General features: G+C 31.4%; 1 protein-coding gene across 2 annotated transcripts; it reads left to right on the forward strand.

Annotated features, from left to right (window-relative positions):
* The first annotated feature begins 933 nt into the window (after positions 1 to 933).
* Positions 934 to 23,338, forward strand: LOC143057701 (uncharacterized). 2 transcript variants are annotated; one of them, XM_076231067.1, is made up of 13 exons: positions 934 to 1,006; positions 4,363 to 4,495; positions 5,188 to 5,287; positions 6,868 to 7,014; positions 7,452 to 7,580; positions 8,887 to 8,962; positions 9,671 to 9,780; positions 11,343 to 11,385; positions 12,496 to 12,584; positions 15,728 to 15,742; positions 17,023 to 17,856; positions 20,539 to 20,975; positions 21,699 to 23,338. In XM_076231067.1, exons 2-13 carry the CDS (start codon positions 4,418 to 4,420, stop codon positions 21,726 to 21,728), a joined length of 2,088 nt encoding a protein of 695 aa, XP_076087182.1. In that variant the 5' UTR covers positions 934 to 1,006; positions 4,363 to 4,417; the 3' UTR covers positions 21,729 to 23,338. The 2 variants fall into 2 exon arrangements, with proteins under 2 accessions (XP_076087182.1, XP_076087183.1); XM_076231068.1 differs by lacking the exon at positions 934 to 1,006 and adding an exon at positions 1,056 to 1,207.
* The last annotated feature ends 213 nt before the right edge of the window (positions 23,339 to 23,551 follow it).

Raw genomic sequence — 23,551 nt, forward strand, 5'->3', positions numbered from 1 at the left:
GAGTTGTAGCAGTAGGGACTTTTGACTTCCGTAACAGTAATTCCATAAACAATCAACTTATTGTTTCAACAAAATGGAGGTCCATGTCCACCTCTCCCCTATGTATGAAAGAAATCCACCTCTTGGTAGGTCTTAAAACTTTTCGATTTTGTCCCTGTAAGTGAAATTTTTTTAGGGTATGCCCTACATCTTTAAAATAAAACTAAATTGAAAATTCAAATGATCCTCTCCCCAAAAAAAAACAAACCCACACACACATGATATAAAAAATGTTTTTTTGCGTGCCCTCTCTTCATTCCTTAATTCTGTTTGAACTTACAGTTACAAATGATACACGCGCGGTGTATTTTTAAAATCTAAAAAACGTGCACGTACAGAGTAAACAAAAGAAAAAAAGAACCATGAATAACATGAGTATAAAAACTGAGTACTTTTCGGTATACACACGAGATATGGGAAATTACCCACTGTTATCTCTTTATTTGTTGATTATACGTGAGTTAAAGAAAATTACGATGATCGTTAATATTTAGCAATAAATAAACGAATAATTAGTATTTTATTACTGATATAGTTATTAATCAATTTAATTGTAGGTAACCTAATAATGTTCTGCAAAAAACGCATACTTTCGATTGATTTTAAACTATGTTTGAAAACTTAAGGAAGCTCTATAGGTACCTTAGACTTAAGTGTTATCTTAGGCGTTTTCTTAGTATAAGGAGTTTTATGCATACCACTTAAGTTTTGTGGGCGTGACTTAAAACAACTAAGATTTTACTTAGGAAATACTTAGTTTAATATTTTTTATGCATACCACTTAGATAAAAAGGGCGGAGTTTCCTTAACTTAAGTGTTTACTAAGGAAAATCTTAACTTAAGTAGCTTTATGCATACGGGCCAAGATCTTCCCAGCATATTATCATTGGTTACCCTCCCCTTACTTATAATCCCCTGGTTATGACTTTGATTTTATTTGCGCAGTATTTCTATCTATAAAAATCTAGTAAGTGACATGTAAGGTGACGAATATGAATGTATACGCAACTATTTCAATGAAACGATTAACAGAAGGCTATTAGATGACGCATCTGAGAAATGTTATGCTCCCGTTATTCATAAAATATTTTTTCATTTTTTGGCAGAGGCACAATTTTGAATGAAAGCCTGTATTTCCTGTCTGTGTAAATTATTAATGCGTGTGACAGTAAGTGAAAAGTGTATTTGGAACACTGCTTCTTAAGTTAGCCAACTATCTGGCTGCATATGAAAATGAATGAATAACCATAAAAAAAGGGGGAGGGGTTGAATCTCTTATGCACTATATTACTTATAGTTACTTGTAGTTGATTTCCAGTACAGGATCCCTTAAGGTTCCTCTTCACCAGACTCATAATTTAAGTGTTTCTTGTATTATTTTGTCCGTGACTTCGGATATTTCTGCTCTTTAAATCTAAACAAAGAAATTGAGTGTAAAGTGGTGAAAAGTGTGTACATGCCATGTGACAAATCCTCACGTGTAAACCGCTGAAAAAGCATGTATTACACGACATTATTATATCAGTTGGTAACTATGAGATTAATAAATATTAATATTATTTAAACTAAAGACTTTATAGTTTTAAAAAATGTTTTTCTACAAAAAAAATTGACCAAATGGATTTCACATTTGTCGATATACATGTACACTTTCAATATATCAAACTGATCGTCACAAATGTTAGAATATTTGTTTTATTTTACAATATTTGTCCATTAAATTAAGGAATCGAATCTATTAGACAAAAATATAAACTTTAAAGTTAAAAAAAGTTGACTGGATGGAATTCACATTTGCCTAGTATATATCCTTTTAATATATTGAACTGATTGATATAACGTGTTACTGTTAGTATTTCTTTTGTTAAACAGTGTTTTTCTTTAAATTAAAGAACCTGCAATGTAAATAAATATAATATATGAAAATATAAACTTTATAGTAAAAAAAAATGTTTCTCTACAAAGAAAGTTGACTGGCTGTTTTTTCCCCACGCTAATTACGCCATGAATAATAATAACATAATCAGTTCAATATATTTAAAGCTTATATCGTCGAATGTAAAATTCATCCGTTTTGGCATGTTTTGGAAGAAAAACAATATTTTTCTATAAAGTTTATATTTTCGTATTTATAAATTAATAAAATTATTAATCTCACAGATTTCTTAATTTCATGAACAAATATTGTAAAATCAAAGAGATGTTAACACTTGTGTGGATCAGTTCAATATATTTTGAGCATATACTGGCGAAATGGAAATCTGATTAGGCCAACCTTAAAAATATGTTTGTTTGCAGTTTTCCGACTGTACCTTCAGACTGAAGGGTCGGTAGGTAGGAAAAATATTTTATTTTATCAGCCAAAATACAGTTTAAACAAGCAGTTACACTAAACCAAGTTTCTTGTGAAGAAAAAAAAACATTTTAAAACAACAAACACTGGACATGCTGAAAACCAACATCAAATGAACAGGCATTTTCAGATAAAAAACTTTTTAACCAAAACTGAAACTTTAACATAGTGTCATTATCCAATTTATGACATAAAATATGGTATAATTATTAAATACTGGAACACTTATAAACAAGGAATGTCATTATGACTAGAACTGTTTTAAAGAAATATATTCAGACATGTATGCTTCTTGACTAGAATGTTTTCATGAGTAGAGTATTTTCATCAGATAAATGTAGATATTAAAGATTTATAAGACAATGCATTAAAGAGTGTATGTTTAATAGAAAAAAAAAATAACCATTGAATCTTCCTCAATTGAAAAAAAAGTATCAAGACATTCGACTGTCTTCATATTTCTAACAATATTTAATTATATATAAGTGAAAAGGTTATATTTTTGCCAGGCTTTAATGAAAACCAAAGAAATCTAAAGTTTGGGGTGAAATCCATAGCACCCCATTAAAAGTAAATGGTCTGTACTGAAATGTTTTTAATGCATAAAAAAAATTGGCAGCATAGCTCCTAAGGACATGTTTTAATTGAATTCACACAGGCCACACAGTTTGGGTATATTTAATATTGTAAGAAAGAAAATAATTGCAATGAGTGGGGCAGCCCCCCTTATCCTAAAGGAGCATACTCATTGCAATCGAAGATAGATTTACATTACATTAACATTTCAAATGAGCCCTTCCTCCGTACAGGCGTGTTTACAGATATCCATGAAGATTTAAGTCACGGAGGAGTGGTTTCATCTTTGTCGTCTTCACAACGATTTGTAGAAAATATGCCATACTTCAAGCTGCTGTCGAATTATTTAACCACTTAAATTGGTTCCATAAAGTCAGGCTCCACAGATTCTGTACCCGATTTTTTTGAGACAATGGTTATCGTGTCAGTTATGAATATCCGCTGCATCATCGTCAATGATATCATCATACATCATTACATGTGCCTGAATCTGAATAAACAGTTTACTAATAAACTTTTTTGTTTGTTAGTTGTCTTAAAATTGACACGAGAAGACAGCGTAAAGTACTCCTCCGTGACTTCATGGATACCTGTAAACAATTTCCATGTGCTTTATCATTAAATGGTCACATGAACGCTTGACGGGAAGCTAAGAAAAACCGAACTTGAAATGCGTAATTGACCCAGACTTTAAATCATTTCCGGAAAGGACCCAAAGTTCCGGATCGCGTCAATAGAAGTATTAAAAAAAATTTCTTCAAATTTAAAGCAATAAAATTTTCACAGTCGGGAGGATTTTCAAGGGTCGGTCGGTAAACTGCAAACAAACAATATTTTGATTTAAGCCTTAGTCTATTTCTTTGTAGAAAAACTTTTTTTTCAAAGTTTTTATTTTCATATAATACATTTAGTAATCTCGCAGATTTCAAAGTTTCAAATATTGTAAAACAAAAGAGATATTAACACGTTTTGTCGATCAGTTCAATATAATCAATGTGTACATATATACATCAGCGAGTGTGAAATCTGTCTTGACAACTTTTTGCTCAATATTTTTAAAAATTATTTTATCTTATATCAACTAGCCAAAATTCACATCACAAATGTCAATTTTTTAAAAACATTTTTTCAAGTAGTTTGTTGCCATCCTACACTCTAAATAATTATGTCTATTAATACTGTCAAATAGGTATATTGTAAATCTTGATTTATTATCAGGTACAGTTAACCTTCAATTGAAGCCTTATTTACTTCGATGCTGTGAAAATATCTTCCATTGACATTTTTCATGGGAAACAACATTTTCCACATTAATAATTACAATGTTGTGTTAGTGTGATATCGGTTAACTATTTAATAAATATACATTTGTATCTTCATATTTTCCTTTTCAGATCAGTTTTGAAATGTAAACAGTTACATTATGATAGTAAGTTTTCAGCCCTACACATGTCTACAGATATGCAAGGTGGAACAGAAAATAATTACTGGATGGTCCGTTGGCTCCTGACAATCCTAATAACAGCTGTATGTTTACTTTTATTGTTTTATTACTATATTAATTTACAGAAACTTTTTCCAAACATGTGACATCATTCTTCGTTTGTCAATGCCACATAACACTTCCTATTATCATGTTTATGAAATGTCTGAGTTAAAAACATATTAATGTTTCCCTAAAAGCAGTTCCTCTTTGAAAATTTATTGTGAACAATGCTAAAGGTTGCAATACTGTAAATATAGACAATGCAATTTCCCATAGGAACTCCCTTTGTGGTTAAAACTGTGACACTTTTACTATGAAGTTTCGTGAAAAATAATATCCCAAAACAGAAAGTTTATACACACTACTGTTTTATTCAAAGGTCAAAATAAAGGGCTGTGCGGCATATTTTCAACATTTGTATGCCCTGAACTTCTAAGAGTTTAAACTTATGTCTCTATGAGATAAAACACAGAGATCATATACATGTATGGGAACCAGTACGACTACGTTAACAAATTAAAATATCAATGAATATTATAAATCTCCCCAAAAGAGGTGTGGTCTGAGAAACAGCTGTATTTACAAAGGGCAACCTATAATAACTGTTCTTGATAGAACAAATATTCTTTAACCTTTATTCCAGTAGGACAAAATACTGTTAAATCTTAAGCTTTCATGCCTTTCTTTCAGTGAAAATAATCATTATAATTTTAACTCTTAATTTTTTAATTAGGCAACACTACCATGTTTATTAACTTGTGGAACCGGGCAAAAACAAAGAACAGATGCTGGTGGAGCTACAATTTGTTGTTTTACAGCAAAATGTAATACTAGTAAGTACACACAAAATTTATTTGGGAATTTGTTGGAGCAGCATATTCCTACACTTTGCTCATTTTGAAAAATCATTAGATTTTACCTTTGATTTTGAGCCCACTTAAGGCATTGTGAATGACATGAAAATACCAGGGTATGTCAGAGCTTGTTTGCGCTTTCATGTGATCAATTCTTTCCAGATTTTTATGAATTTTATATCATAGGTTTATATCAGCAATGTCTGGGGCTAGTTCCAAAATCAGTGCCAATAAATTATTTTTGATAGAGTTATGCCCCTTGGAAACATTTATTTTATTAAAAGTTGCCTCATGAGCCTCCAATGTGTATAATCCTTGCCATATTTTTATGAAATTCATATTATCATGATTATAGGTTTACTGTTGATACATTATTATTTGTAAGATACCAGTATTCCTAGTTTTTGTATTTAAATGTTCATGAATTACTAATTATCTTTCATGTTGTATGCATACTTTGGCAAAACCACGAAATCAAATAGCCATGAAAAAGGCCAGTTTTCCACAATCCACGAAAATAAATGAATCCACAGTATATCATCTATATTCTTGAAAAAGTTTTAAAGTCAGTGCTGTTCAGTTATTTTTATGCCCCATTTATTGGCATACCGCTATATGTTTTCTGGTCTGTGCGTCCATCTGTTTGTTAGTCTGTTTGTTCGTCTGTCCGTCCGTTCGTTCGTTCTTCAAACAATCCGGCTACAGGTTAAAGTTTTTGGACGAGGTAGTTTTTTTATGAAGTTAAAGTTTCGATCAACTTGAAATTTAGTACCCATGTTCCCTATGATATGATCTTTCAAATTTTATTGCCAAATTAGAGATTTTCCCCCATTTTCACGGTCCACTGAACATAGAAAATGATAGTGAGATGGGGCATCTGTGAACTGGGGACACATTCTTGTAAAAAGTGTTATGTTCCTAAGAAACATTATTTATATGGAAAATTGCATCGTTAGCTCAATCATGTGTACAATCCTTGCCAGAATTTTTTGAAACTTATATCATATGATTATATCAGCTATGTGTTTGACTCTTTCAAAATAAGTGCGTCTCAAATGATTTTAACGAGTTATTCCCCTTGGAAAAGTTAATTATAACAGAACTAGCATTGCATTTGCTATGAAGCATTTTTCTTTAAGATATTTATAAATTGTTTTATAGAACACGAAAATAGTGTTTTTTTGTTTTTTTTAGTTATTGCCCTTGTACCTTGAATAGATTAAATGTGTACAAGGCTGGGGACATAAGAATTCAGTTATTTTGTCATGTTTATACTAGTTCTTACACTTATTCTTTAAAATGAACTGGTTTAATTTGTGCCTCTTGCAATTTTTTTTTATGCAGGGTATATTCCAGTATACCACATGTACCAAGAGAAAAAGAATAATAATAATGACACTGCATATATTAGGGTCTTACTCAAAAGTTTTCTCAAGTTTCACAACTTTTAAAACAGTTTGCTTTTCTGTACAAAACTTCATGAATCTTAAACAAGCTAATATGACAGTACGGAATGCTTATAGATAGTAACATTTTCCTTTAAATTTAATTACTTCCAGGTCAAAGGTTTAGATTTTGTCAGAAGGATCAGGGATACGACATATGCCAGGACTGTCCTGAAGACCAGTACACTAATGATCCTATAAATACTGTTCAGTGGGATGAAGAAACTGATGTCTGTGTATTAAAGCCTGATTGTAGTGCACGTAAGACAATCTAGTAAATAAGGAAGAATTTACAGGATGGAATGTAAATAAAATTTATAATTAAGACGATGTGGTATGATTGTACATTGTATTATTAAATTAGACAATTATATGCCAGAGACCAAATGATGTAGAAGGTTAGTAACTATAGGTCATTATACAGCCTTCAACAAAGAGTAAAACCCACACTGCATGCAAGCTAACAGCTTGATTTATGTTAAGAAAGAAAGAAACGAAAAGCAAATATGATGAACAGCAACAAACAGCAACATTACTACTAAATTAAAAAAGACTGCATTGGAAAAAAGACTATTGACTGGGTATGACTAACTCTTAACAGAATCTTTTTGTGACAATCACAAAAAAATCATTTACTGTCTCTCACGTTGCCCATGTTCAATAAAATCAAAGGTTGTATTTCTTATCTTTTTTTTCAGCTGAAAAGATTTTAGTTGGAAATAAATGTGAATGTGATCGTAGTAAGGGATACTTTGGTACAGACCCAGACAACTGTGGTATCAAAGTTGATGACTGTAAGATAGCGGGGTATCAGTTAAATAACTATGGTATTTATGATTTTTAATTAGAACAAGGAATTATTTGAAACTGGAATAATTTTGAATTTTGAAAAATTAATTAGAAATATAGGACGAAAATGAACCCCACTTTAGTGGGTTAGCCATGTGCACTTATTTAAGGTTCAAATAACTTTCACTGATATTTCTGAATGAACAAACTATCCCTCTTAATCATGCATTCATGCATGACCAACCCTTCTTTATTGGGTTAGTTTTTACCATACCTTTTTTTATCAATTTTCCAGATTCAAATAATTCTTTGTTTTCACTGTTTTATTTGTACCATTCAATAAAGCTTAGGGGGAGTATTGGATATGAATAAAAAGATATTTGGAGTATATGTTAATGAAACAACAACCAAATGCGTTCAGCCCTATTTGATTTGATTTTGAACTGTAAAAAAGTTAAAATTACTATATGTACTGGTATGACAACAAAAACATGTGCACAATACGATACATCTAAAAAAGCAAATATGATTTCCTTCAAGAAATATTTTTGAGGAGGCTCGCAGGTAAGATTTTCAGAAAAAAATTAAACATTTATTTTTCATTACAAATTTTATTAATTACCTTAAGTAGTTGTTACTTTATCATATGGTACAAAAATCATTCCAAAAAATCCAAAACTTGTTGGCCCCAGGTGACTTTTAAAATGTAGATATTGAAAAAGCTCCAAATTATCTCCATTAGGTCATTTTTTGGCACGAAAATTGAAATATCTTATTTCACTCATCGATGACCTATATTTTTTATTGTTGTTTTCCAATAAGCTGTACATGAACTATTAATTGTAAAATTTAAGCGATTTTTGTAATTAAGTTCTTTTTTTATTTCGATATTACCACTATTTCTACTATTAGTTCAACAGAAAAAAAGGACATTAACAAAAATGTATGCTTCTTTCAAAGGCAGATTGTGGACATAAAAGAACGGTGACCCCATTTTTTTTTTCTTTTCAAATTTTATTCATTTCATTTTTCTATTAAGTATAAGATAAAGTTCATTTATAGAAAAATGTAGCGAAATCCTATATTAAATAAAAAATTTGATTAGACCCGCGAGCCCCCTTAATGATGCATACAGTCATCAGTAAAATGAAAAACTTCAACAATTAGATCAGAATTTATTTTTAGAAAATAATCATATTTCCTCTTTTATACAATTAACATAAAATAACATAGAGGGAAAAAACAATTACATGTATGACAGACAGACAACAACCAATCACAACCACTTAGATTATGAATAGGGTACACTTTTGTGTTTACATTTCACTTATTATTGAATTTTAGGACACTGTATTGAGTGTGGTCCTAATCAGTTCAAGCCAGGAAAAGACCAATTTGGAATTTGTCAAGATAAAAGAAAGTTTGTATTTTTTTCATTGTACATTTGATTGAAAGTAAATACCATTTGACATAAATGAAATGTTATATTAGCCTAGGCTCCGTGTTGAAGACCGTACCTTGACCTAAAATGGTTTACTTTTATAAATTGTGACTTGGATGGAGAGTTGTCTCATTGGCACATGTACTCATACCACATCTTCCTATATCTATTAAAATTATATTCAGGTTTATGTTCAATAGAAGCCTCAAACAATATTTTAAAAGTTTGAATCATTTAAGACATTTTAAACACTGAAAAGATTTGATTGTTTTGAGAATATTCCATGCAATGTATTAAATCAAATGTGTTGCAAACTGGTTGAGATACAAATGTACAACATGCACCACTTCTTCATTAAGAATTTTAAGAACTGGGAAAAAAAGTATCAATTAAAAAGAGTGTCATAGATATAAGAAGATGTGGTATGAGTACCAATGACACAAATCTACATTAATGTCACAATTTGTAAAAGAAAAACCAGTATATTTCAAGGAACAGTCTGTTTTAAACTTAAAACAGGAAATTTTGAAGTAATATTTGAAATTAGAGTTATCTTTCTTTGTTCATAATTGAGTTGAATTCTTCCAATTCTTAATACAACTTTATGGCTTTAGTGCTCACATACTTTTGGATTTGTTTTTACTTCAAAACTTTGACATGATGACAACTTTTATATTTATTTGATAGATGTGAAGATGATGAAATAGAAGAAAACCCTGGAAATACAACCAGTGACAGAATTTGTAAGAAACAAGAAAAACCAACAACTGTTGTCCCTGAAATTATTACAACTACAGGTATTACATCAAATGTTGATAAGTTTGAAAATGAGATGTGGTTTGATTGCCAATGAGACAATCATCCACCAGAGTTCAAATGAAGTGCCCCAAGGGTGACTGGGGAATAGAAATATGGTCACTTGGTCTTCTCCTGACCGGCAGTAAAACGCTTGCCGAAGTGGGGCGTCCATTTGGCTGTGCGGGATGTATTAAGTTCGCTGTCACGTCCGGTCAGAATGGAGACGTTAAATCCGATGTCTTGTGTAAAGAGAGTGCCACTCTCTTTGCACATTAAGAACCCTTACAACAACTCATTGAGGGCCCATAGGTGGCCTGTTGTAAGGCAAATTTCTGTCCCTATCCAATATACCCTCATTTTCCAGTGGCAGTCGAAATTTCCCCGACCATCATCCCTTATGGCTTCTATTATTACAAGACCTACCTATTGTATTTATTGTGAACTTGATCTCGTCCTGAATATGCATGAAATATTTGCCATTGGACGTTAAGCAACCAATAACAATCAATCAAATGAAGTGGATTTAAGCAATTATAGACAACCATACTGCCTTCAACAATGAGAAAACCCTATACTGTATGGTCAGATATAAAAGCCCTGAACATGAAAAATACGAAACATTCAATTGAGACAATTAATATCCTAATTGATAACAAAGCTATTTACAAACAGTATGACAGACATGAACCAATGACAACTACCTAACTACAGGCTCCAGACTTGGGACAGGTAAATATAGAATGTGAAGAGGTTTAACATGTTTGTGAGAGCTCAACCCTCCCTTGAACTGGGCAGTGGTAATACAGCAAAACATAAGATTAAACTCGAAAAAATCAGTTGAAATTGGTTTAACTCATCAGATTGATACAAAGAAAAAAAACCACACAGACTAAATATAGCAGGGTATTTATACATCCCTAACTACAAAAGACATGAGGTCCGAAACCACAATTATTTCGTAGTGCATTTCTTTTAGAACATAAATGAAAATAAAAAAAATCCCACCTGCGCTTTCTCAAATAAACTTTTACTGTGTGTTGTACTACTTTTGGGACAAATTATATCAAAATTATAGAAAACTTCATCAGCTCTAACTCAAAATATAGACAATTTTATGTTAAGGGCGTCCTGAAATCTTTTGACAGCTTCCGAAGTGCTAATTTTTAACCTTTTTCAGCTGGACCACATCACTACTTTCCTTTAAAATTCTGGACCCCAATTTTTTTACAGTGTAATTTCACATATATTAGTCAGTACATTTGCAACATCCAGTGGATTTAGTGTAAAGAGATCATTAACAGTCAGAGAAAAACTTGACCTAGTGTGATGATCTTGTTTAGTTGAACATGAATTGAAATATCTTTTAAAATGTCTTGTTGATATAGTTGTTGAATACAGATATCATTATCATTTGTGTTGATATAAACATTTGGCCATGCAGTACAGATAAACCAACGGACTTGTTTATAAATATAAGAAGATGTGGTATGAACAGACTTGTTTATGTATATTTTAAAAAGATATTTTGAAAGGTCAGACAAGGTATTTATGTTCTTTTTAGAAACAACTAACACTACAGTTAACAAACAGTCAGATAAAACATGGTATGTATGTTTATTTAAAAAGATTTTTTAAGGTGGTACCTAACACTTTCACTAAAATTAATTTGGCTTGTTTAATTTTCATAAAATTTTGTCAAAGTATTTACTTTGAGCCTTAAATAAAAATATAAAAATTGTAAAAAATTTTGAACCAACTGTTTTGTCAGAAAAATTACACTGGGTATATAGCATTTGACAAACACCAATTTTGATCATTGAGAAGCTTAATATTCTTTTACAACACAATGTAATTAAAACGTTTAGCTGACTTTACAGAGTGATCTCCCTGTAGTGTTAGGTACCACCTTAAATATTTTTTTTAATGTAATAGCAGAAGACCTAAAAAGAGTATTGCATAACCATGAAAAAGTATTTTTCCATGGATATTATTTATCCATTATTTATCCATGCTCCACTCCCTCAGTCATGGCTTATTGATTTTGAATGTTTTCATAGTTTACCATGTTTGGGATTAAGTCAGTTTAAGAGAACCCACTAATGTTAAGTCAATGGTACTCGGAACTCAGAATGCAGCACATTAAATCATGGTTTTTGACTATGAATGCAATTTTACCACAATTACCATAGCTCTGTTCTATATCATGTATTTTTTTTTTATAGATGGCCAAGATTTGGACCCAAATTTTATACTATAAAATGTGGTTGTGCTAGCTGACTTGGTGTCATATTTCTTGATTTTCAATAATTAAACACTGTGCTGCTATTGTGACCCACTAAGTGCATATGTGTCCAGTGAAATATACTGGGGAAATAGATATTTTGGCTTTTAAAATAAAAATAAATTGTTTATAAAAAAGAAGATGTGGTTTGATTGCCAATGAGACAACTGTCCACAAGAGACCAAAATGACGCAGAAATTAACAACTATAGGTCACTGTACAGCCTTCAACAATGAGCAAAGCCTATACCGCATAGTCAGCTATAAAAGGCCCAGCAATGACAATGTAAAATAATTGAAACGAGAAAACTAATGGCCTTATTTATATAAAAAAAAATTGTTTATGTCTAGATCAGTAATGTTCTAGATTGACTGCAAAAAATAAAATTATTGTATCATCACATGAACATTACATGTAAAATATGTAATTACAGGATAATAGTAGTGATTGCAGTAGCTTTTCTGGTGTTTGTTGTGATAGTATTGTGTTGGAAAAGAAATACTTTGAGGGAAACATTTCAAGGTAAGAAACATGGGCTGATTCAGGAGGGGGTGTAAGGATGTACACACTGCTTTGATCCGAAAATATAACATTTGTATGCCCCACCTAGGGGCTTTATGTTTTTTGGTCTACATGTCTGTTGGTCTTGTCTTGTCAGTCCGTCTGTCTCGCTTCAAGATTTTGGTCCAGGTAGTTTTTATACGACCGCAAAATTTGAAAAATTTTTCGTCGTATATTGCTATTACGTTGGCGTCGTCGTCGTCGTCGTCGTCCGAATACTTTTAGTTTTCGCACTCTAACTTTAGTAAAAGTGAATAGAAATCAATGAAATTTTAACACAAGGTTTATGACCACAAAAGGAAGGTTGGGATTGATTTTGGGAGTTTTGGTCCCAACATTTTAGGAATTAGGGGCCAAAAAGGGCCCAAATAAGCATTTTCTTGGTTTTCGCACTATAACTTTAGTTTAAGTGAATAGAAATCTATGAAATTTTGACACAAGGTTTATGACCACAAAAGGAAGGTTGGGATTGATTTTGGGAGTTTTGGTTCCAACAGTTTAGGAAATAAGGGCCAAAAAAGGGCCCAAATAAGCATTATTCTTGGTTTTCGCACAATAACTTTAGTATAAGTAAATAGAAATCAATGAAATTTTAACACAAGGTTTATGACCACAAAAGGAAGGTTGGGATTGATTTTTGGAGTTGAGGTCACAACAGTTTATGAATTAGGGGCCAAAAAGGGGCCCAAATAAGCATTATTTTTGGTTTTTGCACCATAACTTTAGTATATGTAAATAGAAATCTATGAAATTTAAACACAAGGTTTATGACCATAAAAGGAAGGTTTGGTTTGATTTTGGGATTTTTGGTCCTAACAGTTTAGGAATAAGGGGCCCAAAGGGTCCAAAATTGAACTTTGTGTGATTTCATCAAAAAATTGAATAATTGGGGTTCTTTGATATGCCGAATCTAACTATGTATGTAGATTCTTAATTTTTGGTCCCGTTTTCAAATTGGTCTACATTAAGGTCCAAAGGGTCCAAAATTAAACTTAGTTTGATTTTAACAAAAATTGAATCCTTGGGGTTCTTTGATATGCTGAATTTAAAAATGTACTTAGATTTTTAATTATTGGTCTAGTTTTCAAGTTGGTCCAAATGGGGGTCCAATATTAAACTTTTTTTGATATCATCAAAAATTGAATAAATGGGTTCTTTGATATGCCAAATCTAACTGTGTATGTAGATTCTTAATTTTTGGTCCAGTTTTCAAATTGGTCTACATTAAGGTCCAAAGGGTCCAAAATTAAACTAAGTTTGATTTTAACAAAAATTAAATTATTGGGCTTATTTGATATGCTTTATCTAAATATGTACTTTGATTTTTGATTATGGGCCCAGTTTTCAAGTTGGTCCAAATCAGGATTCCATATCAAGTATTGTGCAATAGCAAGAAATTTTCAATTGCACAGTATTGCACAATAGCAAGAAATATCTAATTTCACAATATTGTGCAATAGCAATTAATTTTCAATTGGAGTTATCTTTCTTTGTATAGAATAGTAGTTGATAATATATGTTGGAAATTTGCCAGACATGACTATGATGTCATTTTCTATTTTTATTTGCCAATAACTTTATGTAAATAACTTCATTGGAAATTTGCCAATATAAAATGTTGCTGATGAAGCTTTTTTTCCTTATCTTATCTAAAAACAATCTAAAATGTTTTTAGATAATGTATGTTGGACATTTGCCAGACATGACTATGATGTCATTTTCTATTTTTATTTGCCAATAACTTTATGTAAATAACTTCATTGGAAATTTGCCAATATAAAATGTTGCTGATGAAGTTTTTTTTATTGTTTTATACAATAAACAATGTATATTCACCTTTACTTCCAACCAATCTTTACCATTCAGTGATAACAAGCACTTTATTTTACATTTTAATATTTTATGATGTATTTAAAAGAGTAGTTATTGTTGCAAACTCCATTAGAAATTTGAATTGATATCAGTTTTGGAAAAAGGGAAACGGGGATGTGAAAAAAAGGGGGGGTGGGTTTAATTTTTCTCATTTCAGATTTCATAAATAAAAAGAAAATTTCTTCAAACATTTTTTTGAGAGGATTAATATTCAACAGCATAGTGAATTGCTCAAAGACAAAAAAAAACTTTTAAGTTCATTAGACCACATTTGTTCTGTGTCAGAAACCTATGCTGTGTCATGATCAACTATTTAATTTTAGATTTAAAAAGTTTGAAGAAGAAATCTTTAATTGATTAGTAAAATCTTGACATTTGTTTTGTGTAAAAAAAAAACCATGTCATGTCAAAAATTTGATCACAATCCAAATTCAGAGCTGTATCACACTTGAATGTTTTGTCCATACTTGCCCCAACTGTTCAGGGTTCGACCTCTGCGGTCGTATAAAGCTGCGCCCTGCGGAGCACCTGGTTGATAAAGTTGAAGTTTAATCAAGTTGAAACTTAGTACACATCTTCCCTTTGATATGATTTTTCTAATTTTAATGCCAAATTAAAGTTTTTTTCCCAATTTCATGGTCCACTGATCATAGAAAATGTACTATTTGTTAACAGCTTTTGAAATAATTGTCATTGGGCGTTAAGCAAGCAATTATCAATCAGTCAATCAATCATGGGTTAAGGTGGTACCCAACACTTTCACTAAAATTAATTTGGCTCGTTTAATTTTCATAAAATTTTGTCCAAGTATTTACTTTGATCCTTTAACAAAAATATAAAAATTTCAAAAATTTTGAACCAACCGTTTTGTCAGAAAAATTACACTGGTTATATAGCAGTTTGACAAACACCAATTTTGATCATTGAGAAGCTTAATGTTTCCTTTACAACACAACGTAATTAAAACGTTAAGCTGACTTTACAGAGTTATCTCCCTGTAGTGTTAGGTACCACCTTAAGATCTTGGGGTTCAGAGATTTATTGAAAGTATACTACAGGAGACACTAGTGAAATTATAGAATATAAATACAAAAGTCCTATTTCTGATTTAATATATGAATATCTTAACTATATATGAACTTCAGTATGCTGTAATTAGATTTATTTATTTTTTACAGTATATAATACATCTGTATGTAAAACTGTTTGTCATGTAAGAATTCTATTTACAGGCTTTAATATTTGTAGTAAGTATGGAATTGAATTATCATTTTTGCTTATTTTCTGTTTGCTTATTTATACGAGCATTTTAGCAATGGAGGATAGGTACATATATTTTTTATTGCAAGCACTCTGTTCATTTGTCAGTATGTTCAACAAATATTTTTTTCATACTTTTCTCAGGTAAAGCTGAGTAGAAGAAGTTCATATTTGTTCAGCGGCTTGACAGCGGTGAGTTGTTTGAGCACTTTTCAGATATGTCAGAAACCAACTTCCTGTTGCCAATATTTCGATTTGTTTTACTCATCATGGTACTTGGCGGTACCTAATATTTTTGTTTCAGTTTTGGCCAGTACTTTTGAACATGATGACTTCATGACGTGCACCTTTACTATGTTGAATTGTTCTGTGAGACACTTACTGCCTGTTTTCAGATTTATGATACAAATTATGAGTAGAGATATGCCTAGGCATGACAACACATGCCATTTTAATATGCTTTTTTTGTTTTTGCTTAACATTTAATTAGCTTGCTTGATTTGACATGTAGTATTGTATACTTAAATTGATCTTTGAGTTTTGATTCATCTATTTGAAAATGCTTTAGCTTTATACATGTAATAATATGTATTATTATGGCCTATTTGCTATAATTTTAGTTTTGCTTATATATTGTGTGAATACATGGATTGCATAATGCGTAAAATCTGCATATACCAGATGCAGATCCAGGGTTTTGAATAAAAGGGGGAGGGAGACCAAACTCAACAAAGTTTGGAGTGGAACCGTAAGAGATCTAGATGAACGGTTCATTATTAGCAATAAATGTACTGTAGCACCATTAGGGCATCCTTACACATGCATATGGTTAAATTATACACTGAATTTGAATTTATCCAAAACAAATTGATATCAGTAGGATATATTCAAATAGCAATATTTCTAAACAAAAATTTGTCTGCAGGAAGCAAACAAGCACTTCATTCTCATTAATTATCATGGAAATTTCTTGCAATTTAAGATTTCATCCATGCTATGTGGCATTGTAAAACTACAATTACCCAGTATATTTTTGAAACAATTGATTATTTTAAGAATACCCATTGCAACACATAGACTGATTTATTTGTGGGTCAAGGGATACTTTTACATTCAAAGCTGTTTGCATAAAGTGAAGTGAGTCTTGGCCCCATGCCCGAGTTTCAATCGTTTTAATTTTTTCAGATAATATTTTGCTAATATTTTGCAAAAAGGAATTCAAATTAGAAGTTTCGACTTTAAATAATTATTATTTCTAATTTTTCAGATATATTTAGTGCAAGATGTAAAAAATGTAAGAAAGGAGACAGACTAGATACTGAGGAAAATGAACATATGTTAGATAAGGTTGAAAATGGCAGATTACAAAATGGCATTGGAAGACAAACTTCAAATGGCTCTGCAAGCAATGGCTATTCCATTCCAAACTCACCATTCCAGGGGGAGCAAGACGGTTCATTGGATAATCAAGTATCAAATGGAAATACAGTTCTGCAAAGAAATGGCACACAAAGCTTGAAAAGTGATACAATGATGAATGAACATGATGGACGACAAAATTCCTATCATATAGATTCAGCTAGTGAACAAGCTAGTGGCTTAACTATGAACACTTTTATTGATGGATCTGAAAAAGCATCTATATGTGAAAATAAAATAGTGACCAAGGACAGAACTAAAGTGCCACACTCAGATAGCAAAACTTATAACTCTCTAAATGCTGACAGTTTCTTACAAGATGACAATTCTTTGGACGAAAACGCTTTGGAATCAGTTTTTGTTCACAGCACGAGCTCTCCACAGACTCAGTCACCAGTGCCATGTGGTCGTGATCCTGACACAATTCCTAAAACAATGAGTGACAATTTCTCTATAGAATCTGTAAAGGAACCAGGAAAAGAAAGTCTTCCAAAAAATAATTCTAATGGAAACATTCCTGCAGCTGGATTATTTCAAAGTTTACAGACCGTGCCTTATAGACAGACTGATTTAAAGGATGAGATTAACCATCAATCAAGGGTACCAGAAATACCAGCTACAAATCCAACTGTTAAAAAAGAAATCCTCAAGCCACAGACAAGAGTCAAGCCAATGGCTAAAGGTATAAAAGGGTTAACAAGCTTAGGGGTCGTATACAATTAATATATCTATGGTTTAAAATATTGAATTACAGTCAAACCTGATTAAACTGGACCCTGAATAAACCGGTTTCCTGTCCATTCCGGCCAAAAATGAAAGTCCCATTTTTTTTTCCCTTCAAAGTCTTTGTTAAAATACCCTTTGTACAGTAAAACCTGTATAAACCGGCCGGCTACGGGACTATAAAAAAGGGCCGGTTTGGACAGTGAGCCGGTTTATTCAGATTTCCGTTTTGACCGGAAGTTAATGACTTGTGACGTCCGACATTTTGCATGTAAAAGTTCTCTCTGTTTGTAAATTATATCAGATTTAAATTAAAGTACTTTCACTTCGTTTTTCATTGTTTGCATTTGCATCATAATGCTCGAGTTGTTTGGATTGTAGGACGAAAGTTTCGATTTACTCCCATGATCAATAATTTGAAATGTTGGAATGGCCGATTAAAAAGCCAGAATATTTTCAAACGTAATTTCATCCCTTTCGAAACGTTGTTGTACACTGTACAATATCCATTGATTGTTGTCATCCGGGTGTTTTTCATTATCAAGGTCATTTGTTTAGGGGTTCACAACAGGGAACCCGGGATTTCGAAATTGCGATGTGAATTTCTTACTCCGCGATTTTAATTTGTTTATCCAAGTTAAAACGTAAGTTCAATCCAAGATATGTTCGGTGTGTCTTTTCGTTTAATTGACACGTTTGTAATATTTAAAAAAATAATACAGCTCACTACTGTACGATTGTAGGTTCACAGTTTGACACCTGACTAATTGATTATCACGAAAAGCCATATTGTATAAACAAATATGTTTTGATTGCATATCGATCATTGAAATTAATTAGACAAACCGGTTTTGACAGGTAATAATTAATGTAATTAAGAGTATTGGGACTTCATAATTAGACCGGAATTCGGAATACACAGGGTCCGGTTTACAAAGGGTATTTTAACAAAGATTTTGAATGGAAAAATATGGGACTTTCATTTTCGGCCGGAATGGACAGGAAACCGGTTTATTCAGGGTCCGGTTTAATCAGGTTTGACTGTATATCGGACCCTGTGTATTCCGAATTCCGGTCTAATTATGCAGTCCCAATACTCTTAATTACATTAATTATTACCTGTCAAAACCGGTTTGTCTAATTAATTTCAAAACCGATATCCAATCAAAACATATTTATTTATTTATACAATATGGCTTTTCAGGATAATCAATTAGTCAGGTGTTAAACTGTGAACTGACAATCGTACAGGAGTGAGCTGTATTATTTATTTTAAAAAACATTATAAACGTGTCAATTAAACGAAAAGACACATCGAATATATCTCGGATTGAACTTACGTTGTAACTTGGATGAACAAATTGAAAAAATCGCGGAGTAAGAAATTTACATCGTGATTTCGAAATCCTGGGTTCCCTGTTGTGAACCCCTAAACACATGACCTTGATAATGAAAAACACCCAGATGGCAACAATCAATGGATATTGTACACTGTACGACAACGTTTCGATAGTGTGATGAAATTACGTTTGATAATATTCTGGCTTTTAATCGGCCATGGCATTCCAACGTTTCAAATTAACGATCATGGAAGAAAATCGAAATTCTCGTTTCACAATCCAAACAACGCGAGTATTATGATGAAAATGCAAACAATGAAAAACGAAGTGAAAGTATATTAATTTATCAGATATAATTTACAATCTGACAGAGAGAACTTTTACATGCAAAATATCGGACTTCACAAGTCATTAACCTCCGGTCAAAACGGAAACCTGAATAAACCGGCTCACTGTCCAAACCGGCCCTTTTTCATAGTCCCATAGCCGGCCAGTTTATACAGGTTTTACTGTATATGACTAAATTCCTAAGTCAAATGGCTTAAGGTATAAAGGGGTTAACAATTTAAGGGTCATATACCAATGATTTATTTAATGTTAAAAATATTAGACTACTCCTGTTTTATCAAAGAGGTTCAATTGGCACTGATCATGTAATTTTTGTATCAGAGTTATTGTGAGCATGGATTTTCATATTCATCACACATCAAATTCCTGTTCACTAACTACTAGTTTTTTCTTAAACATCATGAACATATAAATTGCCATGTATGAAAATAAAATTAAAGTTGGAAACCATAAACTAGTATCTGGTACTTAAACCAAATTCCAGATGTTGCGAAAAACATATTGCAACAACCTTTTATGTGTGTAAAAACTGTTAGACAATCAGATGAGCTCAAAAACTAGTGCATGGTGATCATGATGAATATCTTCAGATCAGGACCGTAAAGTTTGATGTTCTTTTCTTGGAACTCTGCATAATATTGATGATTCTAACAAAAGATTGAATACTGGGGAAAATAATCTATTTAACAAATAATTAATATAAAATTTGAAAGTGAAATAAATAGATACTTAACACCATTATAATGCAACTTTCTTTTATTTAGGGAATTTGTAAAGTTCAACCATTGTAACTATCACAAACCTGTAAGTTTTTTCATGTAAAATACAGATGATATGACCTCAAGTTACAGTTGGCAACCTGTTAAAATTATCAACATTTAGCTTGTAAACACATTGCAACATTCCCATACAGTTCAATTTTTAAAGTAGTTGTTTTGAATATCTATTTTTAGTCAGTCCAGTAAGATCAACATCACAAGATCAACAAGCCAATGCTCAAAGTTCAGTAAATGGAGCAGAAGGATTTACTCCTTCCCCAACTACTGCAAATGGTATTGATATCCAACAAGCTGTTAATAATGACAGTCACAAGGTCGTTGCTAATACTCATTATGGCGAATACCCAGACATGAGAGAAAATAATACAGAAGATGCTGCCAATTCTGCACAGGGTCATCCACCAAGTATGGATAGTTCTGAAGGATTAAGACAGCAACCCTCACTCTCCACAAATCATGAATCTCCTCCAACTGACGAAATAAATCACATAGATAACAATGAACAACCAAACCTTCATGAAACAGCATCAGGAAATGTGTTGGCTACACCCAGCTCTGACAATAGTAGAGAGTCCGAGAGTAACCAGTCATTACAGCAAGAAACAGTTAATGTAAGTTATGTTTAGAGTCATAATAAGTAAAATAACAAAAGTACCGAACTTAGGACCAAGAGAAATTCAAAACAGATAGTCCTTTATAAAATGGCAAAATCAAGAGCGCAAAGAAATGGAAAATAACTGTCATATTCCTGACTTGGTACAGGCATTTCCTAATGTAGAAAATGGTGGATTAAACCTAGTTTTATACCTAGATAAACCACTCACATGTATGACAGTTGCATAAAATTCATAACATTAACTAGATTAATTTTTACATTGTTATTTTCTTACTAGTGTAATCAAGTCTCTTGGAATGTCAAATCAATCAGATAACTAGAATTCAGTTTTTGATTTTAGAAATAAGTTGTGATAAGGAAAAGACTTTGTCGATAAAAAATGGATTAGAAATAGTAATAGTATATAATAACTTAATTTTGATGAGGCCAACAGCTGAAGTGAATATCAGTTTTTCAAAAGTCAATTTAACCACATATTTACCGCAAAAAAAGAAAGTAATTGTTTTATTCCATATTCCGAGAAAAATGCATATGTATTTAATGGAAATTATTCACCAAAATCAATTGTTTATCAAACGTTTTTTTAACATAATTACACATGTATAATCATGTGATGTTTTGCATGATGAATATAGAAAAACCTACTAAAGTTTTATCATTATGGAATAATATACCTTAATTTTCCTGCCTCAACATTGTTTCTTTTTTTATTTTGCAGCAAGCACCAGACACTTACAGTTACCCTTGAAGAATTGCAAAACTAAACAAACAATATTTTGATATTATTACGATACTATGCAAAGGACTTTGTGCAAATTTTGACTTAAATTTTTTTTATGTGTACAGAAGGTATACTGTATGTGCACAATAGTATTAAGATCTAAATTTTAGGTACTTTTTATCAAAAAGTGCTAATTTATTGACTGGGAGTCTGGGAAACTGGATCTTTTTCTCATCTTGGGGCACACAGGAATGCTAATCTAGCTGTATTATATAATGTTGATTCAGGAATTATTGCAATGGTTTTATAAATGCAAAACTGTGACAGTATCAAGTTCCCGATAATGATAGACTAGCATTAATGAGGGTATGAATGTCCTTTACAGTAGGGTAACAAATGGTAATTTTTCGGCTATTGTTAGCGTCAAATTGGTTGAAATTTTTTCATGATTTTTCATGGCCTTAAATAATCATGGTGACAGTTTTTTTGAAAAAAATTAATCTGACTCGTCATAATCAGTCAATTTATTAATCGTCTTAAAGAATGTATAAGATTTTTATATTGATAGAAAATCAAAGGATATCAAATATTCATCCACAACTCATATATACATTGTACTTAGCCTCATTTTCATGGTTCATAAATCAACTTGAAGTTTTTCTTGGTATAAAATTATTTTAAAATAAATCATGACAGAAAAAAGAGTAAGGCATAGCTTATATCATGTATCATAATCATTGCAATACAATAATGTGCAATTTTGCAGTGGCCAATGTGTTTTATTAGGGTAATAATACCCTTTTCCGAATGTCAAATGGTTATTTTCAGCTACAGTTAACATCAAATTAGTTAAAATTTTACGGTGATTCGTCAAAATATCCTTATTGTGATTCGTCAGAGGTCACAAATATTTATTGTTACCTTTATTTGGGGGAAAAAATTAACATGATTCTTCAAAACCAAAGATTTTTTATCATCTAAAAAAAGTTTTTTATCGTCATGCACCAAAAATTACTGTTAACGTCATTTAGCAATAATGTATATGTTTTTTTTTTTTTTATGAAAGTACCCCTTTTACGACCCTCTTATATTAGGTTAGGTATAGTAAATATTGCTTAGTGCTGGTTTTTTTCTGAAAGACCCAAATGACCAGTATATAAAATTATCAGATTTCAATATATAAGTTTTTAAAACTAAGATTTTAATGAAAGTACACAATCTCCTTTACAATCACTTTTGGAACTGCTCTAATAAAACTGTTAACAATGCTTTGTTAATGGTAAATGTATTTTTAAGTTTAATGTTATGTTATTTCTATTTGATTTCAAATATTCTGGAAAACTCATATAAATATCAAGATCTAAAATAACCTTGCCAAAATTCATGTATTCATTTGCAATCAATTAGCTCAATGGCATTAGGGAAAATTACTCTTACACGACATTTTGAACAAGAGGTTTTACTGTTTTGCTTTTTGATAGGAAGTCCAGACTTTATATTTTTTGACATTCATAATTCCTACAGCTAGTCAGTTATAAGTTTTACCAGTGATCAATTCATGCTTTTTGGAGGCTTTAATTTATTCTCCTTGTATATCTGTTACTTTTTATTAAAAAGTGCTTCAATTATTTATTGCTTGTTTGTTCTTTTTTGTTTGTTATTTAGTGCTAAGCATGTGCTTATTTCGTATTATTACATTTTGTATAATTAATTGTTATTGTAAATGTTCAGATATTTATAAGATACTTAACTGTTATTTGTATGATAATTGCACAATGCTAGTTTCAGATCTCATTTGAGTTTTGTTCTGATTGGCATATATTCTTGTCCTTGATATATAGAATCAGTTT

Source organism: Mytilus galloprovincialis, chromosome 13 (genome assembly GCF_965363235.1).
Source record: "Mytilus galloprovincialis chromosome 13, xbMytGall1.hap1.1, whole genome shotgun sequence".
Classification (NCBI taxonomy): domain Eukaryota; kingdom Metazoa; phylum Mollusca; class Bivalvia; order Mytilida; family Mytilidae; genus Mytilus; species Mytilus galloprovincialis.